Source organism: Mirounga leonina, unplaced genomic scaffold (assembly GCF_011800145.1).
Source record: "Mirounga leonina isolate KUSES-001 unplaced genomic scaffold, KU_Mleo_1.0 Mir_125, whole genome shotgun sequence".
NCBI classification, from domain to species: Eukaryota; Metazoa; Chordata; class Mammalia; order Carnivora; family Phocidae; genus Mirounga; species Mirounga leonina.
In genome coordinates, this window is record NW_023270305.1 from 17,853,989 (window position 1) to 17,869,884 (window position 15,896).

General features: G+C 50.7%; 1 protein-coding gene across 1 annotated transcript in view; it reads right to left on the reverse strand.

Annotated features, from left to right (window-relative positions):
* Window positions 1–9,120: 9,120 nt before the first annotated feature.
* CAPN14 (calpain 14) overlaps window positions 9,121–15,896 on the reverse strand; it is a 56,253-nt gene continuing 49,477 nt past the window's right edge. Inside the window, exons 19-23 of the mRNA XM_035000852.1 lie at window positions 14,575–14,643; window positions 13,873–13,951; window positions 13,152–13,268; window positions 12,763–12,818; window positions 9,121–10,430 (exon numbers count right to left, since the gene is read on the reverse strand). Of these exons, the coding sequence (XP_034856743.1) occupies window positions 10,404–10,430; window positions 12,763–12,818; window positions 13,152–13,268; window positions 13,873–13,951; window positions 14,575–14,643 (348 nt within the window). The 3' untranslated portion in view covers window positions 9,121–10,403. The remainder of the gene's footprint in view (window positions 10,431–12,762; window positions 12,819–13,151; window positions 13,269–13,872; window positions 13,952–14,574; window positions 14,644–15,896) is intronic.

Consider the following 15,896-nt stretch of genomic DNA (forward strand, 5'->3'; position numbering starts at 1 on the left):
CACTCAGCGATGCAGACCAACACAAAATCACCTGGAAAGTTGGACGGCGTGGATGGCCACGGAAGCTCCGTGAGCTCACCTCACATGAGGATGGCGGTGTCACACATGCGCAAGGAGACAGATGACAGTAAGTGACAGCTGATGGCGCGCAGTCAGGGAGCAGAGCTCACCGCCGGGGTGGGGGCCGTCTGGGGGGACAGGGGAGTATGCGGCTGGCAGCACAAATATTTAATCACTAGCAAGAATTCTGCTGCAGCGGCTCCGGCTGGTCTCACTGTTTAGCCGTGTCATGATTTGTTTGCTTTTCCAGGTGCCCAGAGGTGGCCCTTCTTGGAGGGCGGGCGTCCCTACCTGGTCACTCCAAAGAAACATCCTCTGTTGACAGTGGACAGATTGAATTCCCAGGACACGTTACAAGTATGTGAGCATGACGGGTGGGGACCTGTGTTCCCAGAGACCGGTCACTTCTGGGTGCCCTGACCTGGGGGTTTCCGACCCGCTGTTGAGCTGGGAAGGTCCCACAGGCCATGGGAGACCCAGCTAGAGACTAGCCCACTTCTCCTCTCCAGCCTCCCACTGCCTCTCATTAAGGGGACTCCCGACATGCTGTATCTGTCTAAAAAAGCATCTGATTGTTTTTAGTGTATGATGTAGAACATTGAAAGGCATACCCAAGAAATGATGAGAAATCCTGGCAACTGGCTACATGGAGACTGTCTTCACCCAGGTGGAATGAGGACACAGCCGTGGGGTGGAGGGAAGACATCCCAGCTGTGGAATGGGAAGGCTGTAAGTATCTGAGAATCCTGTCCTAAGGCTGGGTTTCTCCCCTCTCTTAGGAAAGTCAAGACTTGGGAATAACTGACCACTCTCAGCTCAGCTCAGCCCTCTCCCTCCTGGGGGAGAGCAGTTGCAGACTGCCTGTGTGTCCTGCCCTGTCTCTCTGATGCAGTGCTCCCCGCACCCTCCCCACCCTGCATGCACACATGGCTGGTACCGCATGGCTGAGTGCACTTGCTATTAGCAAGCCCACCTGGTTCCCAGACCTGATGCTACATCCCCCAACCTGGCCTCTCCCAGTAATAAAAATGACACTTAGACTTGGGTTTTTTTTTTATCTCTTAACTTATTGAGAATCTCAACAAGGAAGAGGTATGCTATTTATTGGGGGCTCTCAACAGCTTTTGTGGAAAGAGCATAGGGTTTGAAGCCAGGAGCCCAATGTCTGAATCCTGACTCTACTTCCTGGTTGTAACTTGGGCAAGTTGTTGAACCCCGCAGATCTCCAAGGGTGGTTTGTGGACCCTTCCAGGGCCCAGGGGAGTCAAACTATTTGAGCAAGAGTGCTAAGCGGTTCTTGCCCTTGCGCATTGTGTTGGCATGTGCATCAGCGGTGCAGAAGCGGTGTGGGTAAACAGCAGGTGCCCTGGGGCCAATCTGTCCAGTTGTCACCAAACCGCATACTCTCATCATGTTCTTCCCCAGCCCACACTCGCAGTAAAAAAGGGGACAAAATATGCCAATTTCATTTAAGCATGTCTTTGATGAAGCAATAAAAATGACTAATGTGATTAAGTCTCAACCCTTGAACTCATGCCTTTTCAATATTTTGTGTGAGGGAAGTCCACTTAAAGGGAGCTGAGCAGCAGAGTGCCCCTGGTGAGACACCTTGCCTGAGCAGCTTTCCCTGGCACACAGGAGGGCAGATTCCAGCAAGTCCCCGGGTTCTGATTTCCATGGGTTCTGCCATATGGCACCACAGGGACTTCTCTAGCATTCATGAGCCACGGATATGCCCTCTTCATCAAAGTCTGCATCAGCTCTGAGAGGGGGAGGGGGGCTCTCCCTTGGCCACCCTATCCCAGCCCTGGGGGAGGGTAGCACGTGACTTTATTCCTGCTGACGTTGCACTGTTTAGCACTCTCATTATGCTTTCTCACCCAGTCTCTCCTTACTCCAATCCCCTGTTACAAAGTCTTTATAGGAAAGCTTTCCTGTTTACCATACTGTGCATTTCTCTCTCCTGATTGGGCCCATATGGCTCCTTTGATAAGATGGTTTCCTCCAAAAGCCCATCCCCTGGAAAGGAAGTCTTGCGTTCAATAGCCACCCAGTGTTCAGTAAGATTCCATGGTAGTAAAAAGTGATTTTAAAAGCTCCTGTCCAGAAAGCCTGGTCTTACTGGAATGAGTCTAGGTGGAAAATGCCTTGTCTTATTCACTGAATGCCCTGTTTGCTTCTTGGGCTATGTCTATTACACATCTCACAGGATGGATGGAACACAGGGGCACCTGGGTGGCTCAGTCAGTTGAGCATCCGGCTCTTGGTTTCAGCTCATCATGATCTCAAGGTTGTGAGAGTGAGCCCCGAGTCGGGCTGCACACTCAGCAGGGAGTCTGCTTAAGATTCTCTCTCTCTCCTCTCCCTACGCCCTTACCCCCACTCACATGCATGCTCTCTTTCTCTCTCTCTCTCTCTAAAATAAATAAGTAAATCTTAAAGGTAGATTAGACAGAAATACCTTTCTGGTTGAGTGGGGAAAACCAAAGCTGAGAAGCATCTGTGAAGTCACGTGTTAGCCTCTTCTTCCTCCCCTTTCTTCCCTACCTCCCCCAGGACCCTCCTGACAGAGTATGGCCTGGGCAGGACAGCAGGGCTTGGGGAGGCCCCCTTATACACCCTGCCCCAGAGCTGCCCTGTCCCCATCACACTTTCAACCTAGCCTTTGTCTGGGTCTCTGAGACATGAGGTGGGATGGGGCAGCCTCCTCGCCCCACCTCCCTTCCCAAGAGTGGCTCATTCCTCAGCTATGAGGGTGGAGGATGGCAGCAGACCTGACTGGAAAGGCACCTGTCCGGACCTTTGGGGTTCTAAGAACTAGGGGAGAGGGTCCAGAAAGAGATAAGTCATGAGAACCTCCTACTTCCTGTAGGCCTTGGGTAGGCCACTTATGTTCTCTGAACTGCTTCCCATTTCTACCTCTGCCAATCTGTCCTCTGCTAAGCTACTAGAACAGTTTCTCTAGAACATGCTATATCCTGCTACAGCCGCTTGTCATGACAGCCAGTGTCCCTCTCCTGAGGAGTCTGCTTTCTCTTGCTTGGTCCTGTCCCATGCTCTTCCTCCTCCCTAGATCATCCTTCTCTCCTTGCATACGTCTCTGAGCATTCATGCTGAGTACATGTCCTCTAGGAATGCTCCCAACACTCCCAGGTTAGTCTGTTCCCCAGTGTGTTCCTTATAACCTGCTCTGGGCTGACTTTCTTGCATTCTCCTCCAACTACACTGCAACCTCCTTAAGAACAGGAGCTGAGTTTTCATTTCTGTGCACTAGGATCTAACCTTTATCTCCTTCTAACGTGTCTCTCAAGCCGTCTGCTTCTACACTTAATATGAGCTATCCTCATCCATTGGTTTCTCTTATTTTCTAGAGCTGAGTCAAATATTCTCAAATAATCCAGGCAATGCACATGATGCCAGGTCTGATCCTAGAGCTCTAACCCGCAGCTGTGTGCAAAACCTCCACCGTATGGTGTGCAAAGCTCTCTCACACTCAAAATCTTATTTACTCTTTGCCACCACCGTACTGTGAGGCAGGAGTTCCCACCAAATCGGAAGGCAAGCACACGAACACCGGGAAAGTTAAACGACGTTCCTGAGGCCACACAATCTCAGAGCCCGTTGGTGGCAGAGGGGATGTACGCTCAAGCCATCTGGCTTCTGGTCATATGTGTTTCCGACATCGCCAGTACCTCCTCCCAGGATCATTTCCACCCCCTGGGAGAGCCCACCTTTCCCAGCACAACTCACAGAATTCTGACCCCTCCTCCCAGCTCCCAAGCCTCACAGCCCAGCCCCACCTGACCTGCAGCTGCCGTCACCTCCTGCAAGCCTGGATGTGGGACAAACACACCCACACTCACAGGGCAAGGATATGGAGCCACAAGCAGGCCTGAGCCAACGGTCTCCCAGGACCGCTTCCAGGCAATGCCTGCAAACCCAGCTGCTTGTTACAGACTCCTAGAGTCCACAGGAAGACTGCCTGCAGCCCACTCCTTCCAGAAGTTCCTCCACTCATGCAGAGAGGGCGGCAGTTTGAGGAGAGGGGTGTCCACACCCCAAGAACACCACGGTCCTCTCCACATTAAAGCCCAGGCCAAGGGCACTCCAAAAATCTCTGCTTTCTCCCTTCTCAAGAAAGCCAAAGACCAGGAGAAGAATGCTCTTGGTGAGTTAACCATCTGAGCTGCACCCAAGGAACCCCCAACCGCACGCAGTGGGAGTGGGACTTAGCACACAGGCCAGCCTTGCCGAGCGGCCTGAACCGGGCCCACTTCCCCTAGTGTGTGCGGGCCCAAGGGTGAAAGGTCAGAGGGGGCAACCTGGGGGCCCACGCCCGGCCAGGCCGCTAGGCCTGAGCTTCTATGTGCTGGGTGTTCTCGGCAGGATCGCCTCCCACTGTTCCTACTGGTGAACAAATTGGTCTGAGAGCTATGTGAGTGCAATGTCAAGCTTGCTGAGGCTTCCTCTTGGGGGATACTTGATGTGAGGCCAATGGGAAGTCAGAACAAAGACAACCATCATTTCGATCCTCTCATTCAGCCAAAACGAAAATGAATCTGGGAGCTGGATCTTTTGTCTGAAAGCTTTCCAAGAAATGTTTTCCAAGCAGAATGGAAGCTTGGGTCTCAGGCTTCAGAGCCTTGCGGCCTCTGCTTTGCCCTGGTTCAGAAACCATTTAGCTTCTCCCCTAGTAGAGAGGGCACAGGGGAGGCCCGGCTCTGTGCCGAGCAGCTCAAGTGTGTGATCTCATGCAATCCACAGGGCATCCTCTGGACTGTAGATATGAACACTTGGTGACTTGTGAAGGTAACTTAGGCCAGGAAATAGTAGAGTTGGACTCAAGTAGGCATCTTTTTTTAAGACCAGCCTGTGCCCTTGCAAATCTGTTATGTCCAGCCAGAGGCAGATTTAGAAGCTATACAATCCAATCTCCTCCAACTGCATATGTAACTTCCTAAAATAGTTGAACTGAGAAGTTAGGGAACTCATCTACAGCCCCATGGACAGCTGGTCAGGGGAATAAAATACAGCCAGACTCCCTGACAAGGTGAGGCCTGAGCCTTCCACCACCCACCCTTCCTGCATTGGGCTACACCACTTCTGGCCTCTTTTGCTTTTGCAAGCAGGAGAGGCTGAGCAAGCTGAGGATGGAGATGAGGACTTACCCACCTGGCCTCACCTCAGTCTGGGTCTGGCCCAGGACCAGCTACCTCCTACTGCTCACACAGCTTGACGGAGAGTAAAAGGCTCTGGAACTTGACCCAGATGGTTAATGCTTCTAGGAGGATGAATTCTGAATATGTAAGAGAAAATGATGTCCAAGTCCCCGGAATGTCAAAATAAGAAGAATGTCTTCAGGGAGAGTCTGATGAGCTTTTGAACGGTGGTTTGAACTGCCCCTGGGATCAGGGCACGGTGCAGGGCAGCAGAGTAAGCTAGCTTGAGCCACATCAAAAGGACCCTTTCAGAGGCAAATCGTTGTTTCTTTAAGCAACCCTTATATGCTAACATCTTCGGTTAGCATCTCGAATACGCACTGACTTTTTCCTGACAGGATTCACCTGAATTACTTCAAAAATTGTTCATTCATTCAGTGAACCCCAAACATGAGCTCAGCATTAAGCTAGGTCCTGGGGCTCATGGGTGAGTGGCCTGGGCATGGTTGTATCTCAAGGAGATGCATTTACAATAAGGGCTTAAAAACACAGTTTTGCTTTTTTCAGAAACAAAAAAGCTATACATTACTTACAGGACAGTGTTTATAATACAAAGTACAGAGCATCCATTAAACACTAAGCAGAAACAAAGAAGCAGGAAAGGAAAGCGAGCCTGCATGGGGCTGACGCTGGCCTTTTGAGCTGAGTCAGGCGGGCAGGTCACTAAAGCACCCAGTTGCCCCGGCTAAGGGCTGAAGCTGTCCCCCGGCCAGTCGGTTGTCGGGAGCCCTTGTGTGGGGACAGAGCGCCATCTAGTGCTGGAACAGCCTCAGCACATGCCACAAATGCGGGAATAAAGGCGCCCACCGCTGGCGGGGAAATCCGGTGGAGTTCACACTTCACACAGGCAAGGCCGAAAGCCAGAAACGCCAGAAATGCTGGTATGTTATCTTACGAGACTCACCTTGTGAGGTGAGTGTTGCTCTCGCCATTTTATCAGCGATGCTGTGGAGATTCAGAAGGGTGAACTAGGGCAGGGATTTGAACTCGGTTCTTCCGTCTGACTCCCAGGTCGTTGTCTACACACCGCTGACTTCCTGGCTTTGCTGGTGGGGAGGAAGGGTCTGAACGTCTCAGGCCCAGGTCTGAAGTCCTTGGGGGGGGGGGTGCCTCGGCCCCCCAGGAGAGGACCCGGATGCCATGACGTGACGGAGCTCAGAGGGCCCTGGCCACCGCCTACCTGGGCCACCTGGGCCCACGCCGCCCCCTCGAACAGAGCTAAGCTCTGCTGCCCTGACCCACTGGATGCTTTCCAAACATACCGTTCCATCCCTAACTCCGGTCTTTTACACACACACGCACGCACACACACGCACACACACACACACATACCCGTGCAATACCCTCCGTGGGGAACTTTGCTGTTCTCCCCTTAGTTTCTTTTTTTTTTTTTTTTAAGATTTTATTTATTTATTTTTTAGAGAGCGAGCAAGAGAGAAACAGCATGAGAGGGGAGAGGGTCAGAGGGAGAAGCAGGCTCCCCACTGAGCGGGGAGCCCGATGTGGGACTCGATCCCAGGACCCTGGGAGCAGAAGGCAGACGCCCAACCATCTGAGCCACCCAGGCGCCCCTCCCCTTAGTTTCTAGTTCCTAGCCTCTTTACTAAGCATCATCTCCCAAGAAGCCCTGCCCCACCTCACCCCCACCGTGTCACAGTGCTAGGCCACCTGCCAGTCATCTGTTGCCCCAGAAAACTGTCACTCTGGTCCCCAGGGCCTAGCACAGTGCCTGACCCACTGCAGAAGGCGGCCAGGTGTCCTCCCGCAGAGCGCTGAATGTTTGGCTGCGTGGCTGGATGGACAGAGGGATGAGAGGAAAGCTCACTGCCCGGTGGGCCTCCCCACCTGCTGACCAGCCGGGTTAGCCCGCAAGCCCATCGGGACAGAGGACAGAAGTCCACAAGCCAGGGGCCGTGCCACGCCTTCTCACGGCAAGGTCAGCTCTAGATCGCAACTGAATTGCCCAGCGGAGCTTCTGGAGTCAGTGCCGGCCAGCCTGCAGTCTCACAGAAGACACTCCCAGAAGTCGCCCAGTCGGTGGTCCAGGAAACCGCCAGCTAGCAGCCTGGACTCTGATGCACAAACCCCCTTTGCTCCCGAGGCCCCAGGTGAGCAGAGCGCAGAGCTGCTGACAGAAGAGGACCTTTCATAGCCAGACGGCCACTTTCTCAGAGGTCCCTGGAGCTGAGTCCCTGACACCGGAGACTGGGGCAGTCCTCCTGGGGCCACACCTCAAAGACATGGTGTGAAGTGTTCAGAGAGGGGACGTGGAGGAAGAGAAAAGTAGAAATGGACCATGAAATCCTGGGTACTTACGAAGAGCAGTCACTATGAGGGACGATGTTCTTAGAAACAAAAATGAAAATAAATTATGATGGTTGTAAAAAATACTTTCACTGCCTAAGGGAAAAAGGACACGCTTTATTTATTGAGTGCCTACAGTATGCTGGCATTATTTGTCATAATGACCCAGTGATGTAGACGTTTTGGGCTCCATTTTACAAGTGAGTAAACTGAGGCCCAATGTCATCCAGCTAGAATGTTCCTTCCCAATGTCTCCTCACTTTCGTTGCTGTTGGATTTTGTACCCCTGGGTCCTCAGGGCACTGGAAAAGAGATGGGACTCAGGACCTGGGGCCAGCAACCCCAGATGGCCATCTTTCCAAAGCTCCCTGAGAACTGGGCACACAGCCCGCTCCAAAACTAAGCCCAGCACAGCTGGCCCACTTTGACCTACCCATGACCCATGAAACTCATTTCCTCCTTTTTTCCCATTATAAATATAAATGCAGATATTTCATTGGGGAAACATCAGATTGAGAATCCCAGAGGCTAAAATCATTTCTCTAACCCAGCGTGACGGTGGCAGGGAAGAAGTGCTATTTACAGTCAGCTGCTGACTGCCCTGCCCCAGGCTCCAGCTGGAATCTAGAAGGTTCCTTTGGTGGCTGAGTTTTTGTACAAAACATGAGAGAAGGAAAAGAGAAAAAAGAGGGGTAAAGAAAGGGCAGGTATTTTAGTCCTCTCTTGCAACCGTCCTTTTCTTTTCACCAGTTAGGGTCTTTTTTCTTTTTTTCCTGAGATTTTAAAAGCCTGCGCCAGTGCTCAGCGTGGTGTGCTCAGCCTGGCATGCTCAGTGTGCTTACGCTGGATGGGTGGACAACCCAACCTCCCGGACTCCCTGACCTCACCTATTTTGGCACCTGAGGACCGATTCCTTGCTAATCCTTCACTGGGTTTGCACACTTTCTGCTTGTCTCGGTCAGGATCCAACTTTTGGCTTTTAACTTCCAGGAAATGCAGATGTCCACCTCTCAGACCTTCAGCCTGACCTCACTCTGACCCTTGTGCGGTCCATCCTGTCCCAGATCTTTACTTGCCTCACACTGCCTGGAGTGACAGAGGATGGGGAAGGGATATTTGGGTGGGAAAACAGCTCTGCCCCTGGTGTCCACGACTCAGCATTGGGGGGCATTGGAAGGAATGGAGGAGGAGGTCAGCATGGCGTGGGGCATCTGAGTTACCACAGTGATAGACTCAGGCGAGTGAGGGTAACACATGAGTGACATAGGAGGGCAGTTCAGACCACTGAGAAGCTAGAAGGGAGGTTCTATCAGACTTAATTAACCTCGATATAAATGTCATCGGCACCAACCAAAACTATTACACTGTAGTCCAAGGGTCATGAACCAGATGATGGTATCACCTTCCCACCCCCCAAAATCTTCCAAATTGCCTTCGTGGGACCAAAGCAATAGCTATTTAATTAAAACAAATATTTACAATGGCAGAATCTAAAGACAGAGATACTGACAAATAAATAGACATAAAAATCTTGCCTATAACACATAATCATCATTTATAAAAACAGTAATACCTTATGTGCCTGGAACTTTATGGAAAACCATTTTACATTTCATCATTTGGAATCAATAAAGTTTTTTCTAAGTAAAATACTTTTCTACTTCCTTAAGCCATGCTTAGAAAATGTTTGCTCCTTCTTCAGTGCCCATTTATCGGACTGTCAAGTTTCCTTTTGTTCTGCCAATGGACACCCTTTTATCCCATCATTCAGCTTCCTCCTTTAGTCTTTTATGGGTTTGGAAACCAGACAGTCATGTCTATTAGAACAGTTTGGAATCAAGAATAAATAGAATTTTAACAAATGGCTCTGAGTTGCTAACCTGTGAATAAAATGTATGGACTTTGGGAGATGGTTTTCATCCTGGTTTTCCTCCAGGTTCTGGGTTGAGAGGGATGCTGTGAAACTGAGGCAGCATGGTAGTTCAAAAAATCAGAGATACCAACCATCTACTGCTTAGCTCTATGATATAGCATGGATTGGTTGTTCTTCTTTAAAGTTGGCACACAGAGGCTTTGGGGACTGATTTGAAATGGATCTGATAGTCCATAGGTCAAGTAAACAGATTGGCACCTATTATATGCAGGAAGCTCTTGGAGAATTCAGGTGTTTTAAATCCACTGGTTCCGGCCCCAAATTCAACCATCTGGAGATACTGTAGCAGAAGACCATCCAGTGACCTCAAATGCCAGAGCCAGCCCAACCCACCTGGACTCTGCCAATCCTCTCATTTTCTGTGTTCTTGAAAGCTCAATATAGCCCCACCCCACCTCCACACAGTTGAAATTTAGCCTGAATCCACCGATTTCTAGAAGCTGATGCAGTTGTTTAAGGACATACTAGTCCCTCTTCAGATCTTAAAACCTAGACTCTTACCCCAAATGGGATAACATTCGACTAAGGTCATTTAAGTTGGACAGCCATGGAGGCAGTATTGTTAAAGGTTGAGATACCAATTCTGGAGTCAGATTGCTTAGATCACATCAGGTAACATCTCTGCTTATGAAAAGGTTGTGCCCTGAGAATGACAGTTGGTCTTTACAAGTCCAAGGCAGTCTCTGCTAATTCCTTTCCCTTTTTGCACACTGCCTATCTGAAGGGGAGATCTGCAGAAAAGAAAACTTCCCAGCTGAGATGATGATGACTGGAGACATGGTCCTGAAGAACGGTAAAATGGGTTGAGTGTGGATTGGTCTCAGCCAAAGGCTACCTTTGAGCCATATGCAGCATCCTCAGTGAAGGTAGACAGGGCCCCAGCCTTCTCAGGAGTACAGAGTCATCATCAGCCACTGGACATAGTGGGGAAGCAAATTACGGTCAGTTCAGGCAGACCTCTGACATCCAGCTAAGGGGTGATTCATTTTTTGGTCACTAGACCCTGGAGCCCGACACAGGACTTAGGACCTCCTCCCCCTCGTTCCTGGGAAGCCATGGAGACAGGACAGTAATGGATGGTTTAGCCAGAGGGACCACACCATCTGGTAGTAAGTATAAATCAACCTGAAATATAATCAACCTTGACTTCTCATGGTGCCGGTGAATGATGATACCCAAGATACTGGCTGATTCTGTATTCAACAATCAATGCAATTTTCTGCCATGAATTCAATTTGGCATTCTCATGACATCAGTGTGCAGGTGTGTGGACCAACTGGGTAGCAGAAATCCATTAGAGCATATTCTACGTGTTTACATTTATGGGCCCATTTGTCTGACAGCTTTATGTGGGTGTGATGAACAGACCCTCTGACTCGAATAGAGGGGACCTCTGGAGAAACCACTCCTCAGGCCAATTACATCAGAATGTTGCTGCTGCTGATGTTGGTGATGAAGATGACAATGATGGAGTTACCAATAGCATCAGAGAAAACAAGCGTGAAATTCCAACAAGTTGGCTGCCACTCCCTACAAACTTCCTTGGATGGCTCTGAGGATCTCCTTCTCATGGAGCCAGAGATGGTCAGAGCTGAAGAGGATCTTAGAGAACCAGCTCACTCATTTCACATGTGGGGAAGCTGAGGCCCAGATATATTGAAGTTGAGTCCCCTAGGGTCCCACAGCTAGTTACAAGCAGTGCTGCGGGTTCAACTCGGGTCTCAGTCCAGTTCTCGTCCCATGATGGCACACTGCAGTGCTGCAGCCTGCTCGGGCTATGGGGGCTGCCCTGTTTCAACTGCACGTTCACGTTGTCCTGCTCTCCCAGCTCTGAGACTGCACTATGGAGGGACTGCTTGGAATCAGCGCGTGAGCTTGGGGATTTGAGATGGAAATGGGCTCAGAAGATTCTAACCTTTTTCCCTCCAGGTGAATCCTGTCTTCACATTCAAATATGACTGTGATTGAGGCAAGACACATACTGAGGATCCCAATATCTTGGAAAGATATTACATAAAATGGACATTTGAGGTCAGTGAAGAAGCCTCAGCTTTTACTAGACCCTTTTTAAGCAGCCCAAACAGAGGATGTATTTTTATGAAGAAAGAACAGATAATTTAATTCCAGACTCCAACGTCTTTGCAGCAAACTCTACCTAGTGCCACATCTGACATATAGTAGGTGCTCAGTAAATCCATGGGGTTTGAATCATCGGGGAAGACCATTAGTGTCAGGCACAGATTTGTCTTATCAGCATATCATCTCATTCACTCAGCAAACATTTGTCAAGCTCCTATTACATGTGAACCACTATATGAGGTTCAAGAAGAGGCTACCCACACAAGATCAGAATCCCAGGCCATAGGGGAAAGGCTAGGCCAGCTCCTGAGAAAGATCTGACCCTGATCTTTTCACTCACCTTGAGCCAGTTTTGTCATTCTCTCTACTCTAGCCAGGACCGCACACACTGTTCCCTCTAGCCTGAGCCTTTCCTACTCTCCACTCTGCCTCCTTGGCTCCTTCTGATCATCAAGGTTTCAACTTTGATGTCACCTCCTCCAGAAATGCCTCTGTGAAATGCCCTATTCAGACCAGGTCCCCTATTACTGTCTGTGCTGGAGTTCATTGCTGGCCTGGGTCTTCACCCAATCTGTGTCCATGCCCTCTGCAAGTGACTTCGAGGTGCCTATTTCCCCAAGTGTCGGAAGTGGGCTTGGCCATGCGACTTGCTTCAGACAACAGAATGAGTGGCAGAGTACGAAGTGCCTGATCTGGGAGGCCCTGCATGTGTAAGCTCGCTCCCTTGTACTTCTGCCATTGCCCGGAGACAATGAGACCAGCCTAGCCAGAGCTTCCTCAATGAAGGTACTCCAGCAAAGCTCCCAGTTCACCCACCAATCACAAGCCAGCCAGCGGAGACACACTCACTCCCAAACATGTAACTGGGGAACTCAGTGAGTATTGTTGTCACAGCTGAAGTTGGGTGGATTTGTTCCATGACATTATTGTGGTCACAGTGATTGGGTCCCCTGAGTCAGGGTCTAGGTCCCTGCCTATGCACCCAGCACAGACTGAGTGCTCAGTAAAGAGTGGACGAATGAACGGATGAGTGCAGTGAATGCAGGTCTACATCCCCAACTCAGTAGAATGAAGGCCCCAGAACCCTGCTCCTTCACAAGAGCCTGGACCTGCCGTGGCCCCCTCTGCCTAAGATGATGTGAGTCCACCCCATGGACAAAGGCTTACCTCTGGCTTCTGGAGGTATATCCCTTTGCCATCTTGGGTTAAGTTCTGGAAGGCATCTGTAAAAATGCAGCAGAAAGGAACACAGCTAACGTGTGCTGGAAACATTACGACAAGTTCCTCCCCTCTGTCCCCGCGCCTGGGAACCTGGTTTCAGCCCCATGTGGCCACACTTTACAAGGGTAAGCGAGCTGCCTCAGGCCTTTGCCCCTGGGACAGGCGGGGTGTACATGAGCTTGGAGCGATGCAGCCGGGTTTCTCAGGCACAGAGCCAGCGTGCCCCATAGTTCCTGGCCGGCTGCTGTCCTCCCTCCTGCTTGACTGGGGACAGGTGGGCAATCCACAAGGAGTGCGGAGGGACCTCTGGCCCTGCGTCCTTCCCACCAGCTCACCCTCCATGTTCTCCACGCGCAGCATCAAGTGGACGAAGCTGACGAAGTCTATCTGGAGGTTGGGGCCGCCGTACCGGATAAGCATCAGCAGGCAGACCTCATCACTGAGCACGATTCCTGCATGGAACACAGACTCCGGCCGTGGGTGCTGGGGACCTCATGCCCCCTCCCCGCCACCTGAGGCCCCTTCAGCTCCCTCCCCTTGCAGGACCTGAATCCTGGTAACACGGGGGTCTTCTTTTATGGGGTTCAGTATGGGTTGTTTAATTATTTAGTCCATTAACTTTATCTCCATCTCGACTCCCCATTCTTGCCCCTTAGGCCACCAGCATGAGGATCTTTTTATCGACTGGGATCCTGACCTTCAAGGCAGGAGGCAGTCTGCTCAAGAGTGGTCAAGAACATCCGCTTTGGGGCCTGGTAGTCCTGGATTCAGGCTCCAGACAAGTTACCTAACTTCTCTGAGCTGTAACTTCTCTGTAAAGTGGGGATTATCACTCGGCGTGGGTGATTAAACGAGAGCATGGATGCTCCAGCCCTCAATAATGTCGGCTGTGACCACAGTGAGAGTGATAATAAATGTTTCCGTGATTTGCAGATCCACATCTTCGGGCCTCTGGGAGCAACTCCACACATTAGAATTACTTCAGAAGTGATGCACCCCCTGCCCTCCCAGCCTGGCGAGGGTGCGGCTGGCAGCCCCTGTTCAGCCTGTGCCTACCTGCGTCCCTCATGGCGGCCCGCAGCTGAGTCCTGTTCAGGTATCCCGACTGGTTACTGTTGTGCTTGTGGAAAACCTCCTGTGAAGAACCCACACCAAAGGCTCAGGAACCAGGCGTGTCCAAGCACCACCTGAGAGCCCCTCCATGCCCCAGCATCCATGCAGCAGTGGACCCTTGCCAGCGTGAGACCCCGCCAGCAGGGCCTGCTGCCAGGACAAGAATAGGCAGAGGGTCCGGGCTTCTGAGATATGGAGTGGTTTTTTGTCATGCGGATAGACAGCCTGGGTATAGCCAAATGTACTTGACTTAGGCACATTCTCCAAACCTTGAAGGGCTGCCAGCTTTTGGACTCAGGAGACAAGGGGGATAGTAGTGAGAAATAGAAAGAAGCCAACTGATGCAGGACTTTAATTGCCATGCTAAAGAGTTCAGACCTTATCTGACGACCATGGGGAGTCTTAAAAAGCTTTCAGTAAGAAACGACATCATCAGACATGCACTTTAGAAATCCAGGAGGCCGTTGCAACAGGCTGGGTTTGGGAGAGAGGGAAGGCAGGCGCACTGAAGGGAGGGTAGAGCAGCTGGGTGAACAGAGTGGGGTACACGGGGCTGAAAGAGGTGTGGTGCCTTACACAGTTTCGCAGAACTGCCATCTCTGCCCCCCACCCCCGCAAGGAGGTATGGTTAAGACTTGTTCTTACCTGATAGAGCATCAGCTGCTTCCACAGGTCTCTGAACTCCTGGATGCTCACAGTACCGGATGCATTAAGCTGATAGAGGGTTAAGGTCAAAGCCTCTAGGGGAGTTGCATTCACACCTCTGGGAGCAGCAACTGGCCCTCCGCACAACAGAGTGTAATTTGTGGACAGCCCTGCTCCCCGTCTGATAGCCCTGCTTGGCCTCTGCTGGCTGGTCAGTCCAGCCCAGGGCTCCCTTGCCCTTGCTAGGAAGGGACAGAAGGAGCCAGAAACACAGCTGCACTGGGAGAGGATTGATGATGGAGGGGATGTTGGTGACAACAACAGCTAACATTCAGTGAGAAAGGATATTTTGACACAGCCAATTTGATGTGATTTAAGTAAAAAACAGTAACTTTTTCTCCCCATTATTGTTAAAACCAGCTTCTGGAAGGAGTCTGTCACAGGGTGGCTCTCATATTTAGTCATTTTTTTTAAAAGATTTTATTTATTTATTTGAGAGAGAGAGAATGAGAGACAGAGAGCATGAGAGGGAGGAGGGTCAGAGGGAGAAGCAGACTCCCTGCCGAGCAGGGAGCCTGATGCGGGACTCGATCCTGGGACTCCGGGATCATGACCTGAGCTGAAGGCAGACGCTTAACCGACTGAGCCACCCAGGCACCCCGAGGTTCTGTATTTCTTTCTTTCTTTTTTTTTTTTTTAAAAGATTTTATTTATTTGAGAGAGCGAGAATGAGAAAGAGTACATGAGAGGGGGGAGGGTCAGAGGGAGAAGCAGACTCCCCGCTGAGCAGGGAGCCTGATGCGGGACTCGATCCTGGGACTCCGGGATCATGACCTGAGCTGAAGGCAGACGCTTAACCGACTGAGCCACCCAGGCACCCCGAGGTTCTGTATTTCTTTCTTTCTTTTTTTTTTTTTAAAAGATTTTATTTATTTGAGAGAGCGAGAATGAGAAAGAGTACATGAGAGGGGGGAGGGTCAGAGGGAGAAGCAGACTCCCCGCCGAGCAGGGAGCCCGATGCGGGACTCGATCCCGGGACTCCAGGATCATGACCTGAGCCGAAGGCAGTCGCTTAACCAACTGAGCCACCCAGGCGCCCATATTTAGTCATTTTATAAAAAGTTAAAAGCTTAATGATTGTCCAAACACCTCTGCATCAGGGAGACCAGGTCAACATACCACCACACACACCTCTCTTTGAGCCTGAGTTATACACTTGTCCTACATCACTTCATTTTCACTTCCTAGGTGAGGTAGGTATTCACTCTCCCCCTGTAATGGATGATAAAATGGGGGCTCAGAGAGGATGCTCCTGCTGAAGT